The sequence below is a fragment of the Pelobates fuscus genome, chromosome 7 (assembly GCF_036172605.1).
Source record: "Pelobates fuscus isolate aPelFus1 chromosome 7, aPelFus1.pri, whole genome shotgun sequence".
Classification (NCBI taxonomy): domain Eukaryota; kingdom Metazoa; phylum Chordata; class Amphibia; order Anura; family Pelobatidae; genus Pelobates; species Pelobates fuscus.
Window position 1 is genome coordinate 47,570,426 of NC_086323.1, and position 26,042 is coordinate 47,596,467.

A 26,042-nucleotide genomic window follows, 5' to 3' on the forward strand; every position below is an offset into this window, starting at 1 on the left:
ATACAGCGACACTGCAGCCAGGTGCGTTTAATTGGACTCCTGCTAAGTCTTTTATCTAATTAAAGTAACCATATCATCTTCAGTCAGCAAGAACTGTGACACCTGCTGTTCTCTGAGCAGTTAAGGCATTGGTAAAATTGACCAGACAGCAATAATAAAAATAAACAAAATAGGTCTGACTTCTGATGGGGTTTACATAGACAGCTTGGTGATCTCACTAAATTTCAGGACCATGGTGTAATTTATAACTTTTTTCTAAACCAAGAACTCCTTCTTAAACAGACATATTGATACATCAACCAGGCAAAGTTATGGAGCGATGGGGGCAATCGTTTTCAAAGTAAAGCATATTTTGATAGGAAATGCTATTTCACCTTCCATTAGTCCCATTTTAGACCACAGGTCCAGCAAAGAGAACTGATGCAAAGCAAACCCTACAGTGTCTGGGTTCTGTGGCTGTCATGTGGGTTCTGGTAGCACACAGTATATTTATATACATAGATATATTCCCTATACAGGGACAGGTCTATTATAAGGAACTTCAAGAATGCTTTAAGAATTCTTCTCATATCTTCCCCATTCAAGACTCATATACCAGGCAAGACATCATCTGTTAATTTGGGTTCTACCGCTGCTTAAAAAGAATCCAGGAAATCTTCTAAATCTAAAATGTTTACATTAAAGACATACTAGCCTTTTAAAGTAATCAAAGCTTATCACATGTATTTTATTGAAATAAGAAAAACGTATTTTTTTACGTATTTTTTCAAAGAATCCTGCACGTCTGTACATATAGTCCAGCAATGGACTACCCAAACAGTTTAACTCAGCAAGCCCTTTGAGAGACGCCAAAAAAAAAAAAAAAAACTCTTGAGAAGAATTCCTGGAGAAACAAACACACATTTTTCAGGGTTTTGTGTTACACAAGTACTGCAAGTGATTCAATACAAACAAGGTAATTCATCTCCAAACTAACATGAATATGGACCCGGTATGCAATCCGAAAGAGCAAAGACAGGTGAGGACTTAACACCCCAGTTCCCTTTTTGATAAGTGGCTTCATGGGCTTCTGGACATTCTGATGTGGTTAGGCTTCCCTCTAATTTATCTAGGCCTACCACCATGACAGTCATCAATCACATCAGCGCAGAGCCAGGTTATCTATTAGACACCCAAGACAAACATGGAGGTCAGTGATTGCTAACCTTTGGCACTCCAGCCATTTGGTTTGTTGAGCATCACGAGAAAACGTGGTCCATAAAGAGGTGGATTGCCAAAAACCAAAACAAATCCAAAATGCTCTTAACATGAATACATATCTGCATTCATAAATACACATCTAAACATTATCAAGTTGGAACAGTTCATCCAGCTCAACTCACACGCCATTGTTGGAATGCAGGGTTTCGTTGAAGAATCTTAACAGTTTATTACTACCATATGATGGTGAGCGGAAGCACTAACTAGAAAATTGTGATAATCAGTTGTCATATGTAGCAGTGGGATGCTTCAGGCAGGAATTTGGATTAGTTAACTTAAAGATTGCTCCTTGCCCGAAATAAAAAAAATCCCCATTAGAGATACAAAGAAGTCACCAGAAGTACCCCCTTCCTCTCCTTCTATGCAGAAAAAAAAAAAAAACAACAACAACATTGGGTGCCAGAAATCAGAGAGGATATAATAGCAGTTTGGACAACCAGCAGAAGAAGTCTGGTTTCAGAGCAGCCCTTCCATAACCCAAGAGTGGGTCACCTACTCCATTGCAGAACATGTTACTACGGTAACCATATCCAGATAGAACCACCATTAACCCTTTGACAACCAGCCCTCAAACGGCAAATTCTAAAACTAAAAATTGCGTTAATAAAATGCACGTGGCATCAAAATTGGATTTACTTTCAATTATCCAAAGACAACCAAAGAATTTTAATAGCAATGCATTTTAAACGGCAATACAATGACAGGTTAAAAATATTATATTTTTAATAATTTTAATATTTTACATAATATTGTTTTATACACAATTTTGTTTTTTTATTATTTGCCAGAAGAGCCATTCAAACTGTAACTGTCAAGTCATTCAACCTTCAAATGTTGTACAACACTCTACCTACGTTGATAAAATATATCTCACAAAGATGTGGACATCTTTTTTTTTTTAACACTCAAAAAAACACAAAAATGAACATATCAGGTGTGTGTGTACGGGGGTTAAAAAAGCCACAGCAATTCAGTTATTGGAGGTGCTTTTTTTTTTTTCTCAAACCTAAACAAGAAACTGGAGTTACACATGTTGTATAAAGCACATACTAGGTTTAGTACAAGACACTGGAAATTGTAAGGGAATGCTAAGTATTCACATCTCTTGTAGCATCCATTGTGCCATCATCAAACCCTCCACTCCCCCCTTTCCTATAATCCCCCTCTAGGACTTAATCAGTTATGCAAATACTACCCTTCCCCCATTGCATCTGGCCAGGGTCCTCCCCAGAGCAGAGTGGTTTTTCTGCTTACCCCATTCTGAACCGTAGGGCGTTAACCCCTGCACTGCTAGACTCTGCTAAGTAGCATCAGCAAGGTTTCAATCAGGACACAATACAGTTGCTATTTACAAGGCTATACAGACACTCAAAACAAGTCTGGCTAAAGCAAAGTACATGATACATATTACATAGAAATACTATGCAATACTTGGTGGTGACTGACAGATGAAGGTGTTATTAAATATTTACATAGGGTCATCAATTTCTACAGTACTGTAAGAGTATCACAAACTCCATGAGAGAGAGAGAGAGAGAGAGGAGAGAGAGAGAGAGAGAGAGAGAGAGAGAGAGAGAGAGAGAGAGAGAGAGAGAGAGAGAGAGAGAGAGAGAGAGAGAGAGAGAGAGAGAGAGAGAGAGAGACACACACAAAGTAACAGAGTGTTCTGCTCACATGTTTAATGACAACTATGGGAGAGGAATTTTAGTATAATGCAAGGAGAGTGTCCTTTGTTTATAGGCATTAGCCTGAAACCCATTGTTACCTAGGACCATTCCTGCTTGCCCCGACAACGCAACTGCTTGTGGCAGGGAGTCCTGGCACCACAATGAAACTTTTTATCTTATTTATAACAATATTTATTGTTTGTGTGAGATTGTAAAGGACATGATAACACAATACGGATCACAAGTTATCCTTGACTAAAACTTCCCTTTACAAGAAATAATGGTGCGTTCGTATGCAGGGGCGCATTGTGGACTAGGCTTTGGGGTAGCAGCATGTGTTAGAGCAGTGAAGTACATGGGGAGGGGCCTAGGACAGCCAAAAACCTTAATACATCACCTTCCATATATCAAATGTCTCCCTCTTGTCTTCTTTTTTTATCAGATTGGGATTTCAGAAGACCTGCATATATATTGGTTATTTTTAGAAGGCCAGGTACCATAGGAAGTATTATCCCCAAATAGCTATACTATTGCACCAAGATTCCACACTTTTATAGTGAGCATTTGTGTTTCTAGGGCCGGTCCTAACCTTTGGGAACTATTGAAAATTGAAATCCATTTCTAGGAGTTACACAAGATTACATTATCAATAATTTACAATTCAAATTGGTGGCATTCTTCCTACTTGAGTTGCACCTGAGTTTCTCAGACAGGGTTGTTTACGGAAGTGAGAATTGTTTGGAATTTAACCCCTTAAGGACCAAACTTCTGGAATAAAAGGGGATCATGACATCTCACACATGTCATGTGTCTTTAAGGGGTTAAAGAGAATTTCAAGCGTCAGATCAAAATAACTGAACTGGGGGCATAGCTTGCTTGAATGCATCCAGTTCTGAAATTTTATCCAATTCTCACGTTAGTAAATATCTGTTTTGGTTTCAAAATCTCGTATTAATGTGGGGCAGGAACAATAGTAATTGGGCCTTTGGGATCCAAAAGTCCATGAAGTTCAATCACGTCTGTGCCGCTGTTAATGCAAAAGGATATCTTTTGAAAGATCTATCTATATGTCCACGTAAGTCCCCTAAGCCTATTTGTTACATTTTAAGACAAACATCAGACACCTTGTTGGTCTGTTTTGATGGCCCACAACTACAGGACATGGAAGTGAAATAGTTTGTGATATTTGCGGACCAGATCGGCATATACAGATTGGATAGTAAAGAGTGCCTTTGCTTACAGGCATATTGAAACAGAGGACACAACTACAGATTGCATTTTTAATAATTAATTTGAATCCTACCATGATATATATACACTTTTCTTTTTTGACGTGGGAAAACAGACAGTGGATAGATCTTGAGTAATGAAGATCCATGTTGGAATATAGAAGCATTTAAAGTAATATGTGTACTACTTGAGATACATGGAGAAAAAAAAAAAACTACTAAATACCAAAGTGGGAATGGGTTAAAATAAAGCAAAAACACTACTTAACAGGTAATCATGTCGGGAGAGCAAAATAAATACTGATCTTTAGCTGCCTACAGGCATTGTATAAAATCACTTTGATACACACTTATTTGAAATCCTCTTCCAACAGGCACAAATCGTAAAACGGATGCAAGGGGCTTTGTATTCGGAGACAGGAATTTGGAAAAGGGGGAGGAACAGCCCAGGTGGGTCAATCCAGCTGGACAATAAGTTGTGTCTAATGTATAATCCTAGCCTTGGGCCTCCCTCTGATAACCATTAAGGGTTTTGGGGGTTTGTTTTTTAAATCTAGACAAACCTGTTGGTACAGCGACTGTTTGCAGATTTGTAAAGAATCAAAAAAATAAATAAAAGCAAATTAAAATAGCAGCTACGGGTATTTTTAAAAATGATTATTTTATATAATCTGAAGCACTCACTGTAAAAAGAAGTTCACTAAATAACTGCAACAAAACTAATAAATTCATGAGGTTCCATTGGTGCCCATCGGTATCTATACACAATACTCAAAGAACCACACTCTGACCAGGGTATTATATATAGGAGTAGGTGAATCTGTTCTTTTTATATAAAATAGCACAACTATAGAAAGTCACATGCATAGAATACATTTTCCATCGAATAATACAGATGTTTTTTTTCATTTTCTCTAGCATTCCTTGAGCCATAACTATTACGCAACTCAAACAACCTCAGGGAGGTCAAAGATTGAGCCATGCCAGCCTGGCATACAACCTACGACCATGAAGTGCTGAACAAGATCTACAGTTGGTGCGATTATCAACTGAGCTACATTACCGGCAAAAATTGCCGTAAACCCCATATATTTTCTAAAATTACTCTAGAAAGTGCGCATGTCTTAGCATACAAAACGCGTAACATTTCAAAGTGTGAAAAAAGGGTATTTTTGTTTAGTGACGATCACCTGGAGATATGGCTAAGGGACAAAACACATACCAAGAATTCTAAAGGAGGATTTATGACCCATTGATGATTATTAACGTAATTCCTGAACAAAAGAGTCAAATAGTTTACTTACAGAAACTAGCAAATCACTGGCCTGTAGTTTAAAAAACACATTTACGTTTTAGTACTGGGGGGGGAAATGTGATACATTTACACACATACAATGTTTTGGGCTCCTATAAATAGGGACACCCAGCTACAGAAGGGGGCAGGAAGTTTTACAACCCACAGAATGAATATGTCTCCAAAAGATGTCACCTGGGACATGCTTTAGTTTATTTTAAAAATAACCATATGGAAAGCACAACACAAAATATATTTTTAAGTAGGGGCACCGTTACATTACGAATACAGATTTCTCTCTGATTATTACGCTCACCTATTGTACAGCGCTACAGAATTTGCTGGTGATATATATATTAATAAAATAATAATTTAGGCAGTGTTCGTGGGCCCAGGACATACTTGAAAACAAGCGAAATCTCAATATATATTCCTGGCAAAAGATTTTATAAATAAACATAATGAGCAACCCACCAATGCACCAAGATACTCTCTAGTTTTGGTGGGAGCTAACGTCACCCAGTCATTCAGTATATCAAGCATGTTTAGGGTCTTCAGCCAGTCGGCACATGGCAATTTCCTCCGGTTCAGCAATTTTATTTTAACTCTCTCAGCTGCACTAGTTAGCTACGTCTACTAAAATGCGGTGATTCTTGCATCAATAAAGTGCATCGACAATGAGCCCAATAACATCTCTACTGATTTCAGAGTGCCACTTTAAAAAAAAAAAAAAAAAATACAAAATCTGTTTCAGTAATCAGGTACCATATAATAAATACTGTTAGAGAAATGTTGATCATGTCTAAGCAGCACACACAGCGTATCCTAAACCGAATTCTTGTGAGTTATATGAACCAAAAGTGGACAGCGTCAAACCATCCTAGGAACAAGATTTTATATTTAAACTCCGCCAAGTTTAAAGAAGGCATGCACCTCGCCCAGAAAGGTTCACAGCAGTCTGACAAAAAGCTGAAATAAGTAGGAACTGCATCTACAAAGAATGTATTGCTTCAATAACCTGTGCACATCCTGTAGTGCTATAAAAAGATATACACACACATTCAAACTCTAGGGTTTTTATTTAAACACAGAGAATTTTAGTTTAAAAAGAATCTAAATGATTCACGGTAGACTAAAAAGGTTCCCTGAAATAATTAAATATAATGTACTAGAAAGGATATATTTTTAAAGGTCTATAGTCACGTATTTTCTGATAAACCCTTCTAAGAATGGAACCAACATACTTAAGATCCATAGAAAATAGAAATGGTTTCTCTACAGAAGACTCCATATTACACATTGTGGCTAATTTTGTCATAATAGATCGTGACTAAGAGTGACTAAAGTAGATTTGCAGAATTTTTCCCAAACCGCTACTTTAGGTTAAATTTACTCTAGCCAATTTAAATTGATTTCAGTACAGTTTTTTTGTTTTTTCTTATCTATTTACAAAATGTGTTCACAAAAGTGCCCTCTCATGAATTCCTGAGTTATTGTCTCAAAGGACTGGATGTCTCTGAGTTTTCTGGGGTCCCACAAGCTTCCCTTGCAACGAGTACTGCCTCACCAAAACTTATCAAGCACATGTGACTTCGGGTGATTGTGTTCACGCAGTTTATACGCTTTGTAGAGCACAATGGGATATTTTTGTAATTTCAGAACAGTGATAATATTTGCATTTCATTTAGGTAATATTACAAATATATTATACAGTATTATAAAATAAAAATTATTTTTATGATTATTTGATCTATATATCTATAGGGCTCTGCACACATTGGTAGATAATGTGTAATACAAATAATTAAATGAAACACCAAACCCATTAATAAATACATATATATAAAAAAAAATAAAAAAGGACGGGGACAATCTTACAGAACATTTAAATAAATTCCATGGGGGGCATAAAGTATACCCAGGAGATGAAGATCTTTTCTGGGCAATGACTGTAAAAGTGTCAAAATCTGTCAAATCTGTAAAAATGTCAAAATCTTTGAGCTTCCACCATAAATATCTATTTAAAGAATATATATTCAAATCTGAGACTTCCCGATTCATTCTCGCCACTTTTTTTTTTGAATACCATGTGAAAAGTAACAAAAAAAATTAATAAATTAGTATCTAATGCTGCATTCCACACTGTGCCACAAGACAGCAAGATCCCAACGCTTCCCCCTGCTCACAGGAAGCTTCTCTTCCCATAACAGTGAGGGCAGAGGTCACATTGGAATCAAAGAGCAGCTCCTCAGTCATGGGGAGGGGAAGGCATTCCCCCTTATTAAAAAAAAAATAAAAAAAAAAAAGCTATATTTTTATAGATCAGTAAACATACTGATAAATTCTGGATCTAAATTACTAAACTATACATGGGGGAAGATACTCTCCAACACTGGCTTTGTGAAACAGGAAGTCAAATCTGTTTACTCTAGATGGAACAATATAAATTAATTATATATGCATATATGTTAGATCTAATGTAATTTTTTAAATATTTTAAAAATGTATTTGCACCCAATCATCAAAATTGAAAGTAGAATGCCAGTAACCGTTAGTTAAAAAAAAAAAATATATATATATATATATTATATATATTCACACATAAATACACAGCACATACCTATACATATAATTACATAGGCACTACTTCTGTTTAAAACACATTTTAAGACTTCTACGATTAAGTGGATTACCGATTCTTCTGAATTAGTCGAGCGATTTTGTTTACATAACCCAAATGAAACAGTATCAATGGTTCTCTATTCTTATGGCAACGCATATATCGTCTGAGGCCATGCCCTTCACCCAGGCAAGAACCTGTCTTATAGAGAACCATCACTGAAGGCCCTAGGCTCTGCTGGGTTGGGGGAGGGTAGAGGAAGAGAAGACATGAATTGTCTGTATAGAGGGTGAGGTATTGCCAGCATTGAGCACAGGATCTCATACTGCAGGGCCAATAGTAAAACTCTGCAAAAAGTCAAACAGGCCCATGTGGTCTACTCGTTTTCCAAGTCAAGTAATGTATTGTAGATTTTGTTTCCAGTCCATGTTTGGTTTTAGATGTAAAATGTGTATCTTTACCTTTCTTGATCACTGCTAGAGGTGACATTTATCTACAACTCTTTTTTTTTCTTTTGGAAAGGGGGGGGAAGCGGGAGTATTTCCAGACAGGACTCACCAAATGTTCTCCAAGTACAAATTTAGGTTGTGAAATAATACACATTGATACCTTACTAAGTATGTGTCTATTGTGCCACATCCATGCTCAAAAATTAGTATACGGTATATATGTACTTTATCGTAAAGCAAAGTTTTCTCCTCTCTTTTGAATTTCCTATTTCCATGGCTTTCTGGGAGAAAATTAAAAAATTCCCAAATATAGGATGTATAAATTCCATAAAAAACAAGGAATTTCCTGCAACCAGTGACACAAGAAATGAATAAAAAGGTTTACATTTTATCCATTAATTTACAAATATGTTAATATTAAACATGTGAATATTAAATATTTTAAATAATGGATTAGTTCATATGAAACTCCACTTCAAAACTTGACGAAAAAAAAATAAACAAAGTCTGTCGCAGATTTAGAATATTGCATTCTGGGATATTTGAAAATTCTGAAAAACGAGAACGTGGTTAATTAGCAGACAGCTTGTTCACTGTGAAAGGAGGTAGATAAGGGGGCAGGGGAGTTTCAGTCTGGTTTACTGATTTATTGCGGCCTGTTACCTCCCATGCAAAAAGGCTTTTTGTTCTTGAAGCTGTACAGGCAGAATTGCAAATGTGACTGAGCTTTCTCTCCTTTTGTTTTCCTGGCTAAGAAGAAGAAAGGGAATAAAGTGAGGTTTATAGACGGGGTGTAATCCCAGAGCGAGAAAGCCATAGTGTTAAGTGGTCACTTACACAAGGCCCGGGTGCTACTACAGTTTAAGGTTGCCCATGAAACACAATTGCCTTGAATTTTCAAATTCAGATTTTACTACGAATGCTAAATGCAATTTTCCCAATTTGAAATCACATTGCTGCATTTAGTACACCATTATAAATATAGGGGATTTCTCATAAATCTAATATGAACAGACCATTGCAATAATTTAGGCTAATGGCGGCTCTCTTTGGCACGGTGACTAAGATTGCCTATGCATCATGGTAAATGTTGTCTGCAAATCATCATTAATTTAGGTTAATCGTAGGAAAGTCACAGAATTTTAGAATCAAGTGGCGCCTGCCACAGCACGCTGAATAATTATTTTTCCAATTTCAATATTTGTAATCCTAGTTTGTAAAACTAATTTTAAAAGAAAGATGAGCAAAGTTGTACAGCGCTATGGAATTGGCTGGCGCTATATAAATTAAATAATAATAATAATGGTAATAATAAAGGACAACAGGGAGCCATGAGGGAAGGGGTAGCAGTCAAGATGGGGGGGGGGGGGGAATTGCTTTGTAAAAGCTTTGGTCCAAATTGGCATGCAATGCTTCATTGCGACCTGGCATTTAAAGAGTTAGCGGGTAGGTTATGAAGCAAGATGTACAGTCATTCAGCTAACTGAACACAACAGAAAATGTTCACGGCGTCAATTCTAGCGCTGAACGTCCCGTTAAGTAGACACCAGACGTCTGCTGTTACTGCAACACACGCAATTAGCAGATCGCTGATAGTGATTCAACTCCTATAAATAAAGTACACTCGCCCACCTCGTTTATCAAACGACAAAAGTTCCGATTTTTATTCCCCGCACCGGAAATCTGATCCTGTTCTGGGAGATCAGGAAGCACTTACAGAAATTGCCAGTCATACAGAAGAAAGCGATAAAATAAAATACACGAGTCAAACAAATATAACAGATTCCAAGGTAAAACAAAATTTCCATAAAACTCTGGCAAAGTTATATGAAAATTGCTTGTCAATACAAGTTGACATGGTTAATATCAGGAATATCAATATCCAAGAAGACACTGACAAAAGATACAATCATTATGTTTATACTGGCAGGAGAATTATCAATAGATGCATGAACTATGCAATTTATTGCTCATCTACCGTTTATTTTAAAGGAACACTAACAGAACCCAGACAACATCGTCTCAATGACATGGGTCTGGGTGCAGTGCCACTGTCATTTTAACCATGAAATGTAAGACATGGCCATTTTGTAGAAAAAAAACACAAAAATTATGTTTTCATTCAAGGGATACAGACTGCATTTTTGATCGCCACTAGAGGTACACGCACTGCAATAGCAGAGACAGACTCTGAAATAAACCAAACAAATAAGGGTCAGAGCCTAAAAAAAGGACCCTAATCTCACTAAGATTACCCCCAATGTTAGAACATTCTAAGGTAATGGCAAATAATAACTTTATTATGAACAGAGAATCAGTAACACACAAAACACACCAAGTGCCCCCCAACAAAAAAATGAGGCAAATTAAATAGTCAAGATCTAGACTATTTAATGCAGTTAAAAAGAATGGGGAATCACAGGTTAAACTGGGAGACAGACGGTTATTGAATTGATGGGCACAATGTGGTGATTTGTCGCGCATGCAAGTTAGCCAATATATTGGCTGAGATCATGAAAACTGTAGGGCGGAGATCGATGCTACAAGTACTAAAAATGCATTGTTATTACTAACCAGTTAGTGGGAGCTTGTAGTGATAGGAATAGGAATGCATGTTTGCTACAGTTTATGTTTTGAAGAAAAGAAAAATATTTTAAAGAATGTGGCTCTTTACTTCCAGTCAGACATTGTCATGTGTCCCTTACTAGATTCCTCTCTGCTACAAAACCACAGCTTGATTTTATGGTACTGACCCAGCAGTAACAGATTGGAAAAAAAAAAAAAAAAAACACACCTTCTAGAGAATACGGCAATAAACCTCAGTTGCATTTCTAAGTCGAAATCAAACAAATAAAGTAAAGACATTTTAGCAAAACATTATTGCTTGACATCCTTTTCATAAAGCTTACTGCCACCACTCTGCTTGAACTGGTTTATGATCTAGTACTCAAAGTGATGCACCCAAAGTTGTGGGAAAACTTTTGCTTTTGACTCAACAAACATACATAATAATTGTAGAGTTAGGTTCCATCAGTATGTGCACACTGTGATCCAGTTTAATTTAAAGGACATTCTAAATTATACTAAAAAGGTTTTTACATGAATACAGATTACACAAACTTCTCTTTTTAGGTGCGCAACTCTGAATATATGGTGAACAAATAAAAAATTAAATAAATAAAAATCACTTTTTGAGCCCATTTAAGTTACGATGTAAATGGGAAGTTTAAGTCTAATCAACCATATCTCTATAGAAGGGCTAGAGAACAAACAGCTCAGACTCCAGCTGCTATAGAACCAAAACTCCCACAATATGTTCAAGCGTTGCTCTGAACAGATAGCCCAGTGTAGGAGCTTCCACTGCTCTCATTGACCCCTCTGTGAAAGGGCTGCAAACGCTAATGTTTAAAAATCCAAGCAAGCTGTTTTCATCACACTTTGGAAGCAGAAGCAAGTCACTTCATTATTCAGTAGAAGACAAGCAGAAAAGAGGAGACCAATACAAAAAAAATAAAAAATAAACAAACTGTTACCGTAACAAACCACACCGCACAACATGTGGATGTCCAAACAGCTCTCACTTTATGCTAGAGTTCCCTTAAATGAATGATGCAATTGATATTCTAGCACTTTTGTAGAATCATTTAAAAACAACTTGTTGCCCGCTGAACCAGGTTAATTACGGGCAGGTTAAAGAGCTTCCCAGACAAAGATTGACCATTTATAGAGCCAGTTGTTAGGAAAGGGAGTAGTATATGATCCTTTTTTATCTGTTTGAGATTGGCCACTGTGGGTTAGCCTTCCCTACCGTGTTCATTGAAAAGTCAAATAAAAAAAAAAAAAAAACAGAAAAAACAACGCAACAGGGACAGCATTCATTCAAATACCACACCACCACCAAAATAAGAGATTATTCTTTTGTAAGGCATACTGGAGCTACATAAAATTACAGCTGTACTTCTTCAGCACATTAACCAAAAGTTCATTTGTGGCAAACAAAAACGGTGAATGGATTCAGCAAGAGATCAGCAAAGTGATGGATTGATTACATTTTATTAATTTTTTTTTTTTTATTTATTTTTTTTAAATCGCACCACTTGCAGCCAAAATCCCTACAAATGCTGGGGGTGCCGAGCTATGTATGCATTTCTATACGCATCTCTGGGCTTAAAGAGGAATGATCACGTTTAACATTAAAGTATTTTTGAATCCAATGCTAAAAACTAGATATTATTTGCATCGTTACTTTTTGTTTTCATGTATTAAACTACACTCTGATAACACAAGTGCCATACAAACCAGGCTCGGAAAGAGGCCCTTAATCACCCTTCATACAGATCGGATTAACATTTAAAGTAGGCCTTCTCTGCTCAAGTAAACACCCCTTACATATGGGAAGTGTGAAAACATTGTGTGAAATAAACGTGCCTCTGTGCTACAGTTGTGATCAAGGATCACATTTTAAAGGAACAGAGAAGCAGGCAACCAACCACATACTATAATTACTGCAGATTTCTTGACAACATATTTTAAAGTAGTATAGCATACATTCAGATCAGTTCTAGGTTTCATTGTAGAATTACTACACCACAAAGTTACATGTGAAGCATACGAGACAAGGGCAAGAACGAGTAAGTGATTAATAGTGACAATATGTGGGAGTTATAAAGAGAAGAAGTTTTAAAATCGTTTAATGTTGGATATTTAATCATTTTTCTCTCCAGCTTTTTTATTAACATAGGTAGTTTTACCTTTCAATCTTCGTACAAAACAATATTACATATAAAAAAATAATATAGCTTAGAAAGAGAAAAAAGAAATACCAATGGTATGTCAAACTGAGAGAAAATTCTGGTTTACAATCACAGGAAACTGCAAGAGTGATTGTGGCCGAGTTCAACATAGAAAACTGCATTCTAAGAAATAAAAAAAATAAAAAATGAAAGTAGAAGGCGGCAACTTACAGAGCTTGACTTGTAATAGACATGCTCTCATCATAAATATTTTTTACACTGTGCTTTAATGCAAATGATGAGGTCTGTGCTTGCTTTTTCAATACTACAATACCATTCTATGCACACGTTATATGATGGAAGCGATTAGACACATGTAGCAAAAGAATACCTATCCCCAGACACAATGCAGTGAACACATAGGAAACCTATTCCCAGACACAATGCACTGATCACATGGAATGCTACATCCAGACACATTGTAGAGGTCACTAGAGAACCTGTGTCCTGACACAATGCAGCAATTACGAGATAAGTGGAATCCATTGTACAGCGCTATGGAATTTGCTGGCGCTTTATAAATAATAACCCACTCAGCGATTATAAGAGACCCTGCCCCCAGACCAAATGCACAGTTCACAGGGGATCCTGCGGCCAGCGATCACAGGGGATCCTGCGGCCAGCGATCACAGGGGATCCTGCGGCCAGCGATCACAGGGGATCCTGCGGCCAGCGATCACAGGGGATCCTGCGGCCAGCGATCACAGGGGATCCTGCGGCCAGCGATCACAGGGGATCCTGCGGCCAGCGATCACAGGGGATCCTGCGGCCAGCGATCACAGGGGATCCTGCGGCCAGCGATCACAGGGGATCCTGCGGCCAGCGATCACAGGGGATCCTGCGGCCAGCGATCACAGGGGATCCTGCGGCCAGACAACGTAGCGATCACAGGGGATCCTGCGGCCAGACAACGTAGCGATCACAAGGGATCCTGCGGCCAGACAACGTAGCGATCACAAGGGATCCTGCGGCCAGACAACGTAGCGATCACAAGGGATCCTCGGCCAGACAACGTAGCGATCACAAGGGATCCTGCGGCCAGACAACGTAGCGATCACAAGGGATCCTGCGTCCAGACAACGTAGCGATCACAAGGGATCCTGCGTCCAGACAACGTAGCGATCACAAGGGATCCTGCGTCCAGACAACGTAGCGATCACAAGGGATCCTGCGTCCAGACAACGTAGCGATCACAAGGGATCCTGCGTCCAGACAACGTAGCGATCACAAGGGATCCTGCGTCCAGACAACGTAGCGATCACAAGGGATCCTGCGTCCAGACAACGTAGCGATCACAAGGGATCCTGCGTCCAGACAACGTAGCGATCACAAGGGAGCCTGCGTCCAGACAACGTAGCGATCACAAGGGAGCCTGCGTCCAGACAATGTAGCGATCACAAAGGATCCTGCGTCCAGACAATGTAGCGATCACAAGGGATCCTGCGTCCAGACAATGTAGCGATCACAAGGGATTCTGTGTCCAGACAGTGTAGCGATCACAAAGGATCCTGTGTCCAGACAATGTAGCGATCACAAGGGATCCTGTGTCCAGACAATGTAGCGATCACAAGGGATCCTGCGTCCAGAAAACAACAATCACAAGAGATCTTGTGCTTAGGCAATGTAGTGATCACAAGGGATCATTTGCCCACACACATTGTAGAGATCAGTAGAGAATGTGCCCTGACACAATGCAGCAATTATGAGGCAAGTGGAACCCACTCAGAGAGCACAAGAGACCCTGTGCCCAGACAACGCAGAGATCACAAGGAATTCTGAACCCAGACCCTGCACCCAACTGTAACTCAGTAGCAACAAATGGAATGCATGGATCACAGAAAATATACATGCAGCAGTAGTAAATAGGTTAGTCACCTTTTCTAGAATGGAAATAAACAGCAGCACATGAAGACAGGCAGAAACAGATGAACAGGGCCCTGCTCTCAAACTTACAATATATAAGCAGAGTAGCAGATGAATATGAATAGGAGGTCAAAAAAATACCACATTTGCTCCATCAGGGCAGAGCACCCGATGCAATTTGCTATACCCTGAAGACAATGGATAAGAAGTACCAGTTCATGTATTTCACAGCAGTGTCACAGCTTCTTATCTAATATTAGCAACAGAAAGGATTTTGTGTGGTTCACGCCTTTGCCCAAACACCTCCCCTCTGTGTCTCTTACCCTATTTTAAATGAGAGACTCTCCTGCACTTCCTTTCACAACACGTGAAATCTACAATTTAATTTATTTTTATTTATTTTTGCATGAAAGGGTTTTCCATTCAGATGGAACAAAGGAAATACAAATCCTTTTAGAGAGATATATAAAATGTTCCATTTTCTACATTCCAGAGTGGAAAAGAGAAGGAAATTTAGGTTTCGGAGATACTCACATTGACCTCGAGCAAAACTGTGGACAACAACTACATTGCTTTTGAAACATTGGGCTGGGTGAAAATAGTGACCATTTCCAATACCTGTCAAAAAGCCTAAATTCTCAACTTTTTGCTTTTTCAAAAAATGCTCCATTTTCCTTTAAATTTCGATTAAATATTTAGCAAACTACGTCATAATCCATTTCAGACAAAGCAAACATTGCAAATAAATTAAAGAAGCAGAAACATTTAACATAGCGGATAACATTGATTGCCAAGAAACAAAGATGTGAGTTTAATCAGGTCTTTGGGAAATCCTGCAGCCAAAAGCCTCCTTTAGGCCAGACTACAAAGTTTTAAAGAAATTAGTGGTACTGAGGCACTCTGTTTCTTCCAATTTCTATTTTAATTCATGAAGTACTATTTTCTATGTTCTATGCAAATGATCGTGCCATGTTTATTTTGTCCTTAAGGTATTGTACACAACACTACAGTGTACGTATTATTTTGTCTACTTTCTACAAATAAAAGGTTTTTGTTTTTTTAGTGTTCAAACCTAGTTGTGAAGATTATGAGCATGCATTTTCTAACGGCTAACCATTATGAGAAATATATTTATTACTTAGAATATCATGGATTGCCAATTAACCGATAGTAAAACGATGGAACAAGTTTACATTTTGGTAGTTCTTAAATAAATAGTACTAAGATGGTGAGTATCCAGGACACTGGTTTTGTAGCGTGACCTTTAATGGGATAAGGTTAATGTCTACTCACATAATCATGGAAGGCTTTGGCTTCACTAGAATGTTCACAGGTATCTCGTCTCTCTGGAGCAGCACAATAGAGGTCCCAGAACACGCTGCACACAAACAGAAACATTGGGTAAATAAATATTGCAGAACGAGTGAAAACCAATCATCATCTCCATCAAACAAAGTTAAGGCCACACTCATGGGCTGTCTGAAAGAACAAATAAAGTTGATGACAATTGTCTCCTTAGGCTTACATATCAAAGTGGCCTATCCAACTACTCTGTCTGTACCTGCTTCCACACATTGTGGGGATTGTTTAACAAGACATAGCCCTAGTGGCTACCAAAATCCAGTTTTTACTTGCAGATCACAGAATTTAGGAGGTGAAAACTCAGATTGTGATCCATCCTTGCTTCTGTACAGAGGAGCCAACAACGATAATGTAGATTTGTAGCCAAGTAGCCTGACCATCTCTTTTATCATTGCTAATTTATTCATTCAAACTTTACATTGATTGTTCTTAGTTTGTCCACAGGTAAAGTGATTGTTCGATACCCAGTAGCACAATTAGCACTAAGTAATCATTTTTAGTATATGACAGACAAGAGTTTTCTTGCGAAATCAGGCACAGCAATGGGCAACAATGGACACACTAGACTAAGAAAGGAGATTTTTATTTATATACAGAAAGACAACACATCAGACTTGACAATGTCAGATCAGAAATATATTGCAGAAATGTACTCACCACCACCACGAGTGTAAGAAACCAGGCGGCTCTCCCAGAGTAATGTTCTTTTCCCATCGTATCTGTAAGATAATTTAATAAGAATCTTCAGAATGCAGCAATTGGATATTGGAGGGTACTAGCAATAAGGATAAGAACTAGAGAATATTACAGGCTGACATCAATACCTCCGAGGCACCACACAAAAGGTCCATCTCTGCTTACTTTACTAGAGACACAAATGTAGCTACATCTCAAACCATGCTCTGTTTCGGCTTCCATAAAGGAACCTGTATTTCATGAGCTAGAGAACAAGACTACAAATCACTCATCCATTTGTTACTGGACTTTAATTCTTATCGAAGCTTACTGTATTACAATAAGGCGAGTACCACCACATGTTCACTGCCTTTAACAGTGTGCATCATATTCTGGTTTTACAAATCTTCAATCCCTAGCCACGAACTCAAAACAGTTATTTGGTAGTATAATCAGCCTTCCAACATGTGCGCTACACCTCTCTATACAACCATTTGCTGCCCAAATTATATCCACAGCACACGACCTTTGAGTCTTCTGTTTATAGAATCAAAACCTCCCAAACCTCCTTATATAGAGAGGTATTGTAAATATATTATAGCTAGATCATAATAATACATTTAAGAAAAAAACCTCAAAATCACTGTCCATGGAACCAATTGATATCGCTTTTTATCTGGATCACATCTCATACACAGCACCCTATTTGCCATGGTATATATTAGCCATATCACATCCAGATTAGACTAGAACTCAACAAACACTGGCTACGAATACTATAAGCCATTTTATATCCCATATCCAGAAGACACTGAACAGTGTTACTAAACTGCAATTAAATATCTCCATCCAAAGAGTCACACAAGACTACACTCAGCCAAACCTGTCTCTTACACAGGCTCTCATCAGACATCAACACACCACACATTCTATATTATCATTTTAATGCATTTAATACTGTATAAAATGGTGTATTTATTGTGTAAATGAACACATTTTACTTAAGTTTATTTCAAATCATATCCTGCCCCCCTCCCAACCAATCCATGTCATTGGTGTGATGCCTGATGAATGTTTTGGGCAAAAACACCTTAGTACCATAAGTACACCACTACTTGTCACCCTATTCCTGAAAAGATAAGTCCCCTGAAAACAGGAAGTGTATGGTTTTCTATAGGATTCTATTGGAACAACTACAAAAGCTGTAAGCTATGGTTGATTGTAGAAATGAATTAGCTTGTGTAAGTGAGGAGAAGCAGAGTGGCTTATGGGGAAATAGTTTTCTCATAGAAAGCTACTGGAGGACCAGTATTTGCAGAGAGATACTAAATAAACTAAACTAATAAGCTAAAAATAAACAAACCACATGTTAAACATCAAATCCACCGGTACATTTACAATTTCACCATTGAAACATTAAAATCTAATAGCTGACATCACTGTGACGTAGTAATGACACGGCAAAACTACTGTTACCAGCATGGCTGTGATTAACAAGTTACACAACATCCTATACCACCCACAGCAACCGACATAGGGCAGCATGCCCACTCCCCAAGGGAAGCAACCCGCGTAGGGCAGCATGCCCACTTCCCAAGGGAAGCAACCCGCGTAGGGCAGCATGCCCACTTCCCAAGGGAAGCAACCCGCGTAGGGCAGTATGCCCACTCCCCAAAGGAAGCATGGCTATTCCCAAGGGACACAACCCACATAGGGCAGCATGCCCCCTCCCAAGGGGAAAAAAACTCACTTAGGGCAGCATGCCCACTGCCAACCAAAGCAACCGATGTAGGGCAGCATGCCCACTCCCAACCAAAGCAACCCATGTAGGGCAGCAGGCTCAAACACAAGTAAAGCAGCCCAGGTAGGGAAGCAGGCACACTCCCGTCCAAGCAACCCACGTAGGGAAGCATGCCCATAATACCTGCAGCAATCCACATAGGGCAGTGTGGCAACAACAACACACATTCAGCCATACGCTCAACCTTAACCACAAACGTCTAGCACCCACTCTTTACAACAATTCACATACTAAATACATCCACACTCCATGTACAAAACCTCCAAACCAAGAGCAAATTCCAACACAGAACCATGTCATATATAAACACACAATCATCCCCATCCCATAATGAGACAATAAAAGAAAGACAATAAAAAAATAAAAATTTTGTGTATCAGATCTTACCTCTGACAAAAACGTCTGTGCTGATTTCTGAGCGCCAACGTGAAGCAAATATTCATAGACATAAAGAGCGAGTCTGTAAATCAGGAGTCAAAAAGTAAATCATTAAACAAGATATTAGCACACATATGGAAAAAAATATGAGGGAATATAGAAAATGGTGAGGGAGGAAGACTGTACAGAAAATGACTCTGGAGGGCATTACGATGCTGAGATGCAAGTAAAGGAGGGTCGTTGGGCAGTGGTTAGGACAAGGATGGGACAGGAACCTGAGAACCATGTGAGCTATGGAAAAGGGGATGGGGCAAGAAGTTGGGGAAACTCAATGGAAAGGAATGAAGTATGAAAGACCATGGCAGTGACAGAGCAGAGTGCAAAGGTAAGAATTAATGCACAAAGCTAGAAAGAAAGGAGAAGAGCAATATGAGAATTTGGACAGTTGGGAGCAGAGTTCATAGTAGGCAAAGGTATAGACAAGTGGGCACATTGGAAACTATAGTGATGGCAATCAAACCCGTCAGGATTAGTCTAGGGGGAGGATAGGAGGACCTGACAGTCAAGAGGAGAGGAGACAAAATAAGAGAACCTAGAAGGCAAAGCGAGAGACTAAATAATATGGAGGACGGTAGCATGTGGAATAGTTAATTCATGTGTGCATTATTTTTTTTTAGCAATTAAAATCCAACAAACAACACAGGGAGAGAGTGTGGGGAAAGGGTAGGGAGAGAACTGAGCAGAGGCAAAGAAGGGGGAGAAGAACTCGGCAAAAAAATAAGTAATGGTAGCAGGGACAAAGTGGGGAATGCAAAGGAGAAGAGAGTAGAGAACCCAGTGGGGAAATAGGCAGAGAAAATAGGAACCCAGCCAGGAAAAAAAAAAAAAAGTACCCAGTTGGGAAAAAGGCAGGTGAAATGAGAACCCAAACAGGGGGAAAAATGAGGAGGGCGAGTACCCAGCAGGTGGGGGTGGAGAGAACAGGAAAGGCGTTAACCCAGCAGGGGGAGACGAGAACCCAGCAGGAAGGGAGGAAACGGGGGAGAAGAGAACCCAGCAGGAAGGGAGGAAACGGGGGAGAAGAGAACCCAGCAGGAAGGGAGGAAACGGGGGAGAAGAGAACCCAGCAGGAAGGGAGGAAACGGGGGAGAAGAGAACCCAGCAGGAAGGGAGGAAACGGGGGAGAAGAGAACCCAGCAGGAAGGGAGGAAACGGGGGAGAAGAGATCCCAGCAGGAAGGGAGGAAACGGGGGAGAAGAGAACCCAGCAGGAAGGGACTAAACGGGGGAGAAGAGATCCCAGCAGGAAGGGAGGAAACGGGGGAGAAGAGAACCCAGCAGGAAGGGAGGAAACGGGGGAGAAGAGAACCCAGCAGGAAGGGAGGAAACGGGGGAGAAGAGAACCCAGCAGGAAGGGAGGAAACGGGGGAGAAGAGAACCCAGCAGGAAGGGAGGAAACGGGGGAGAAGAGAACCCAGCAGGAAGGGAGGAAACGGGGGAGAAGAGAACCCAGCAGGAAGGGAGGAAACGGGGGAGAAGAGAGCCCAGCAGGAAGGGAGGTAACGGGGGAGAAGAGAGCCCAGCAGGAAGGGAGGAAACGGGGGAGAAGAGAGCCCAGCAGGAAGGGAGGAAACGGGGGAGAAGAGAACGGGGGAGAAAATGGGGGAGAGGAGAACCCAGCAGGGGGAAGGAAACGGGGGAGAAGAGAACCCAGCAGGAAGGTTAGTAAAAGGGGGAGAAGAGAACCCAGCGGGGGGTGGAAATGGGGATTAGAGAACCCAGCGGGGGGAGGAAATGGGGATAAAAGAACCCAGCGGGGGGGAGGAAATGGGGGTAAAAGAACCCAGCGGGGGGGAGGAAATGGGGGTAAAAGAACCCAGCGGGGGGGAGGAAATGGGGATAAAAGAACCCAGCGGGGGGAGGAAATGGGGATAAGAGAACCCAGTGGGGGGGGGAAACGGGGATTAGAGAACCCAGTGGGGGGGGGAAACGGGGATTAGAGAACCCAGCGGGTGGGAGGAAACGGGGATTAGAGAACCCAGCAGAGGGGGGGGAACAGGGGAGAAGAGAACCCAGCAGAGGGGGGGAATGGGGAGGGGAAACGAGAACCCAGCAGAGGGGGGGGTGAATGGGGAGTGGAAACGGGGGAGAAGAGAACCCAGCAGAGGTGGGGGGAATGGGGAGAAGAGAACCCAGCAGGGGAGGGAGGAAAAGGGGGAGAAGAGAACCCAGCAGGGGAGGGAGGAAAAGGGGGAGAAGAGAACCCAGCAGGGGAGGGAGGAAAAGGGGGAGAAGAGAACCCAGCAAGGGGGGGGGGGGATGGGGATAGGAAACGGGGGAGAAGGGAACCCAACAGAGGGGGGTGAAATGGGGGGTGGAAGAGAACCCAGCAAGGGGAGAGGAAACAGGGAAAAAAGAACCCAGAAGAGGTGGGGGGAAAGGGGAGAAGAGAACCCAGCAGGGGATGGAGGAAACGGGGATGAGAGAACCCAGCAAATGGGGGGGGGGGGGGCGGATGAAATGGGGAGAAGAGAACCCAGCAGGGGAGGGAGGAAACGGGGGAGAAGAGAACCCAGCAGGGGAGGGAGGAAACGGGGAGAAGAGAACCCAGCAGGGGAGGGAGGAAACGGGGGAGAAGAGAACCCAGCAGGGGAGGGAGGAAACGGGGGAGAAGAGAACCCAGCAGGGGAGGGAGGAAACGGGGGAGAAGAGAACCCAGCAGGGGAGGGAGGAAACGGGGGAGAAGAGAACCCAGCAGGGGAGGGAGGAAACGGGGGAGAAGAGAACCCAGCAGGGGAGGGAGGAAACGGGGGAGAAGAGAACCCAGCAGGGGAGGGAGGAAACGGGGGAGAAGAGAACCCAGCAGGGGAGGGAGGAAACGGGGGAGAAGAGAACCCAGCAGGGGAGGGAGGAAACGGGGGAGAAGAGAACCCAGCAGGGGAGGGAGGAAACGGGGGAGAAGAGAACCCAGCAGGGGAGGGAGGAAATGGGGGAGAAGAGAACCCAGCAGGGGAGGGAGGAAACGGGGGAGAAGAGAACCCTGCAGGGGAGGGAGGAAACGGGGGAGAAGAGAACCCTGCAAAGGAAAAAGGGGAAGTAGAGAACCCTGCAGATGAAAATGTGGAAGGACAGAATCCTGCAAGAAAAAGGCAGAAGAGAGAATATCCAAAAGGGCAGTGCAACTGAACCAGAAAATACAGTAGGCAATTAACTGAGTACAATCACGTCCGAATTTGGGACACACATTTCTGCCAACTATTCAAAGACATTATTTTAGACATGGGGTAATGAGACACAACTAATCAGACAAAGTAGGAGAGAAGTGTGGGGGAAAAAGGGCAAGGAGATGAGAGGAAAAGCGAACATGGAAGAAAGAGGACATACAAATGTGCAGGGAACCCAACAGGGCAAACAGTCTGCAGAGAACCCAGCAGATATCCCTACACCAGAAGGGCCAGCAACCTGCAGAGAACCCAGGAGGGCCAGCAACCTGCAGAGAACCCAGCAACCTGCAGAGAACCCAGCAGGGCCAGCAATCTGCAGAGAACCCAGCAACCTGCAGAGAACCCAGCAGGGCCAGCAATCTGCAGAGAACCCAGCAGGGCCAGCAATCTGCAGAGAACCCAGCAGGGCCAGCAATCTGCAGAGAACCCAGCAGGGCCAGCAATCTGCAGAGAACCCAGCAGGGCCAGCAATCTGCAGAGAACCCAGCAGGGCCAGCAATCTGCAGAGAACCCAGCAGGGCCAGCAATCTGCAGAGAACCCAGCAGGGCCAGCAATCTGCAGAGAACCCAGCAGGGCCAGCAATCTGCAGAGAACCCACAAGAGCCAGCAATCTGCAGAGAACCCACAAGAGCTAGCAATCTGCAGAGAACCCACAAGAGCTAGCAATCTGCAGAGAACCCACAAGAGCTAGCAATCTGCAGAGAACCCACAAGAGCTAGCAATCTGCAGAGAACCCACAAGAGCTAGCAATCTGCAGAGAACCCACAAGAGCTAGCAATCTGCAGAGAACCCACAAGAGCTAGCAATCTGCAGAGAACCCACAAGAGCTAGCAATCTGCAGAGAACCCACAAGAGCTAGCAATCTGCAGAGAACCCACAAGAGCTAGCAATCTGCAGAGAACCCACAAGAGCTAGCAATCTGCAGAGAACCCACAAGAGCTAGCAATCTGCAGCGATCCAAGAATAGAATGGGTTGTAAAAATCCCTGGGAGGGGGACTCGGCATACAAAAAGGAAATGCATCGAGAAGATATAGGGAATAATTCCATGAGGGGAACGGGGCATGAGAGACTGGCATTTAAAGGGAGGTGAAGCGATAACCAGATGGGCAGGAGAGGCTGGCACCAAGGGGTGCAGGAGGGAGAATAAAAGCCAGCAGTCAAAGCAGCAGAGTGCCCGGCTCCCAATAAAGGGGGGTAATGGAGGGACACAGGGAAGGTGAACACGTCACAAAGGGAACCCCAACTTTCCAGCTCCCCCTCTCCCCGGCCTATCTTACTTCTCCCGGGCTTGCCCGTCCGATGGCACCGCGGAGCCTTTCCCTTTGGCGAACATGTTGGGTCGGTAAGTCCGTCCGGAGCGGCCTGGCAGTGTGCGGGCTGTGCTGGCTCTCCGTGTGGATGGTGTGTCCCGGGTGTGCGGCTCTCACAGTGCGGGGCTCCCAGGCTGGCTGTGTGGCCCCATCTCTCTGTATGTGACTGCCGGGAGCACGGGCTGTGTCTGGCCGGGGATTCCCTCCTGGCGGCCTCTCTGGGGATCTGTCCCTGCGGCAGTCGCTCTCGGTGTTTGGGGGTCTCCCTGCGGTCTAGCTGTCCCGGGCCTGGCCCATGTCTCTGTGTGTAGCGTGCACTGTGTGTATCTCCCCAGAACGTGTCCTGGAGGAGGAGGAGCCACGACCTTCCGCTGCCCCTCACCCACCGGGCCGGCCAATAGGAGGGGAGAGAGCCTGATACATTGTGTATGTGTGGGATACATTGTGTATGTACACCTCTTACAGTGTATGTGTGGGATACATTGTGTATGTACACCTCTTACAGTGTATGTGTGGGATACATTGTGTATGTACACCTCTTACAGTGTATGTGTGGGATACATTGTGTATGTGTGGGATACATTGTGTATGTACACCTCTTACACTGTATGTGTGGGATACATTGTGTATGTACACCTCTTACAGTGTATGTGTGGGATACATTGTGTATGTACACCTCTTACAGTGTATGTGTGGGATACATTGTGTATGTACAGCTATGCCAGGGTATGTGTGGGATACATTGTGTATGTGTGGGATACATTGTGTGTGTGTGGGATACATTGTGTATGTACACCTCTTACAGTGTATGTGTGGGATACATTGTGTATGTACACCTCTTACAGTGTATGTGTGGGATACGTTGTGTATGTACACCTCTTACAGTGTATGTGTGGGATACATTGTGTATGTACACCTCTTACAGTGTATGTGTGGGATACATTGTGTATGTACACCTCTTACAGTGTATGTGTGGGATACGTTGTGTATGTACACCTCTTACACTGTATGTGTGGGATACATTGTGTATGTGTGGGATACATTGTGTACGTACACCTCTTACACTGTATGTGTGGGATACATTGTGTATGTGTGGGATACATTGTGTATGTACACCTCTTACACTGTATGTGTGGGATACATTGTGTATGTACACCTCTTACAGTGTATGTGTGGGATACATTGTGTATTTGTGGGATACATTGTGTATGTGTGGGATACATTGTGTATGTACACCTCTTACAGTGTATGTGTGGGATACATTGTGTATGTACAGCTATACCAGGGTATGTGTGGGATACATTGTGTATGTGTGGGATACATTGTGTGTGAGTGGGATACATTGTGTATGTACAGCACTGGCTGTATGTGTGTCTGAGACATTGTGTATGTACAGCTCTGGAAGTGTGTGATACATTGTGTATGTTCAACACTGTCAGTGTGTTTATGTATGAGATAGATTGTGTGTGTGTACAGCACTGGCAGTTTGCGTGATACAGTGTGTATGTACCATACTGGCAGCGTATGTGATACATAGAATTGCGTTACAAGTGCATATTATGAATATTATGTATATAGATAATTAGGAGTACATGTGATGCACAGTGTTATATGTAAAACACAGTGTGAAGTCATGTTGTATATATTGTTTACAAAGAATTGGGGATCTGAAAACAAAGTGTTAATGTGGCAGAGGTGTGCTAAATATTGTATGTCATATATTATATACATTACTTAATATAAATATACACACACTGTATTCACAGTGATGAGTTTGTAATGATGTTGCTACAAAAGCAATGAGCATATATTTCATGCATCATAGGTATACGACTTTATATCCTGCTCCCAGATCCGGCAAGCAGATCATTGTATAGGGAGGGCCCCTGACACAGGCACAGCTTGATAACTGTGTGTTTGGCTTGCATGCAACTAAATGTTACAATACACATAACTGGAATGTGAATTTTTAGTCTTATATAATATATATTTATATATATATATGTGTGTGTGTGTGTGTATACATACACTCACACACTGGGCACTTGTTGAATTAAAGGTTAGGGGTACTTGGCTGGAAAAAACAGTTACTGATAGAATTCAGTTAGAAAAAAAA

At 41.6% G+C, this 26,042-nt stretch overlaps 1 protein-coding gene across 5 annotated transcripts in view; it reads right to left on the reverse strand.

Moving 5' to 3' along the window:
- Positions 1-24,280, reverse strand: part of SSBP3 (single stranded DNA binding protein 3) — a 40,152-nt gene extending 15,872 nt beyond the window's left edge. For all 5 annotated transcript variants that reach the window (XM_063428111.1, XM_063428108.1, XM_063428110.1 and 2 more), the window contains exons 1-4: positions 23,894-24,280; positions 19,401-19,473; positions 17,195-17,256; positions 16,469-16,553 (exon numbers count right to left, since the gene is read on the reverse strand). In XM_063428111.1, the coding sequence (XP_063284181.1) occupies positions 16,469-16,553; positions 17,195-17,256; positions 19,401-19,473; positions 23,894-23,949 (276 nt within the window). In that variant the 5' untranslated portion in view covers positions 23,950-24,280. The remainder of the gene's footprint in view (positions 1-16,468; positions 16,554-17,194; positions 17,257-19,400; positions 19,474-23,893) is intronic.
- Positions 24,281-26,042: the final 1,762 nt, after the last annotated feature.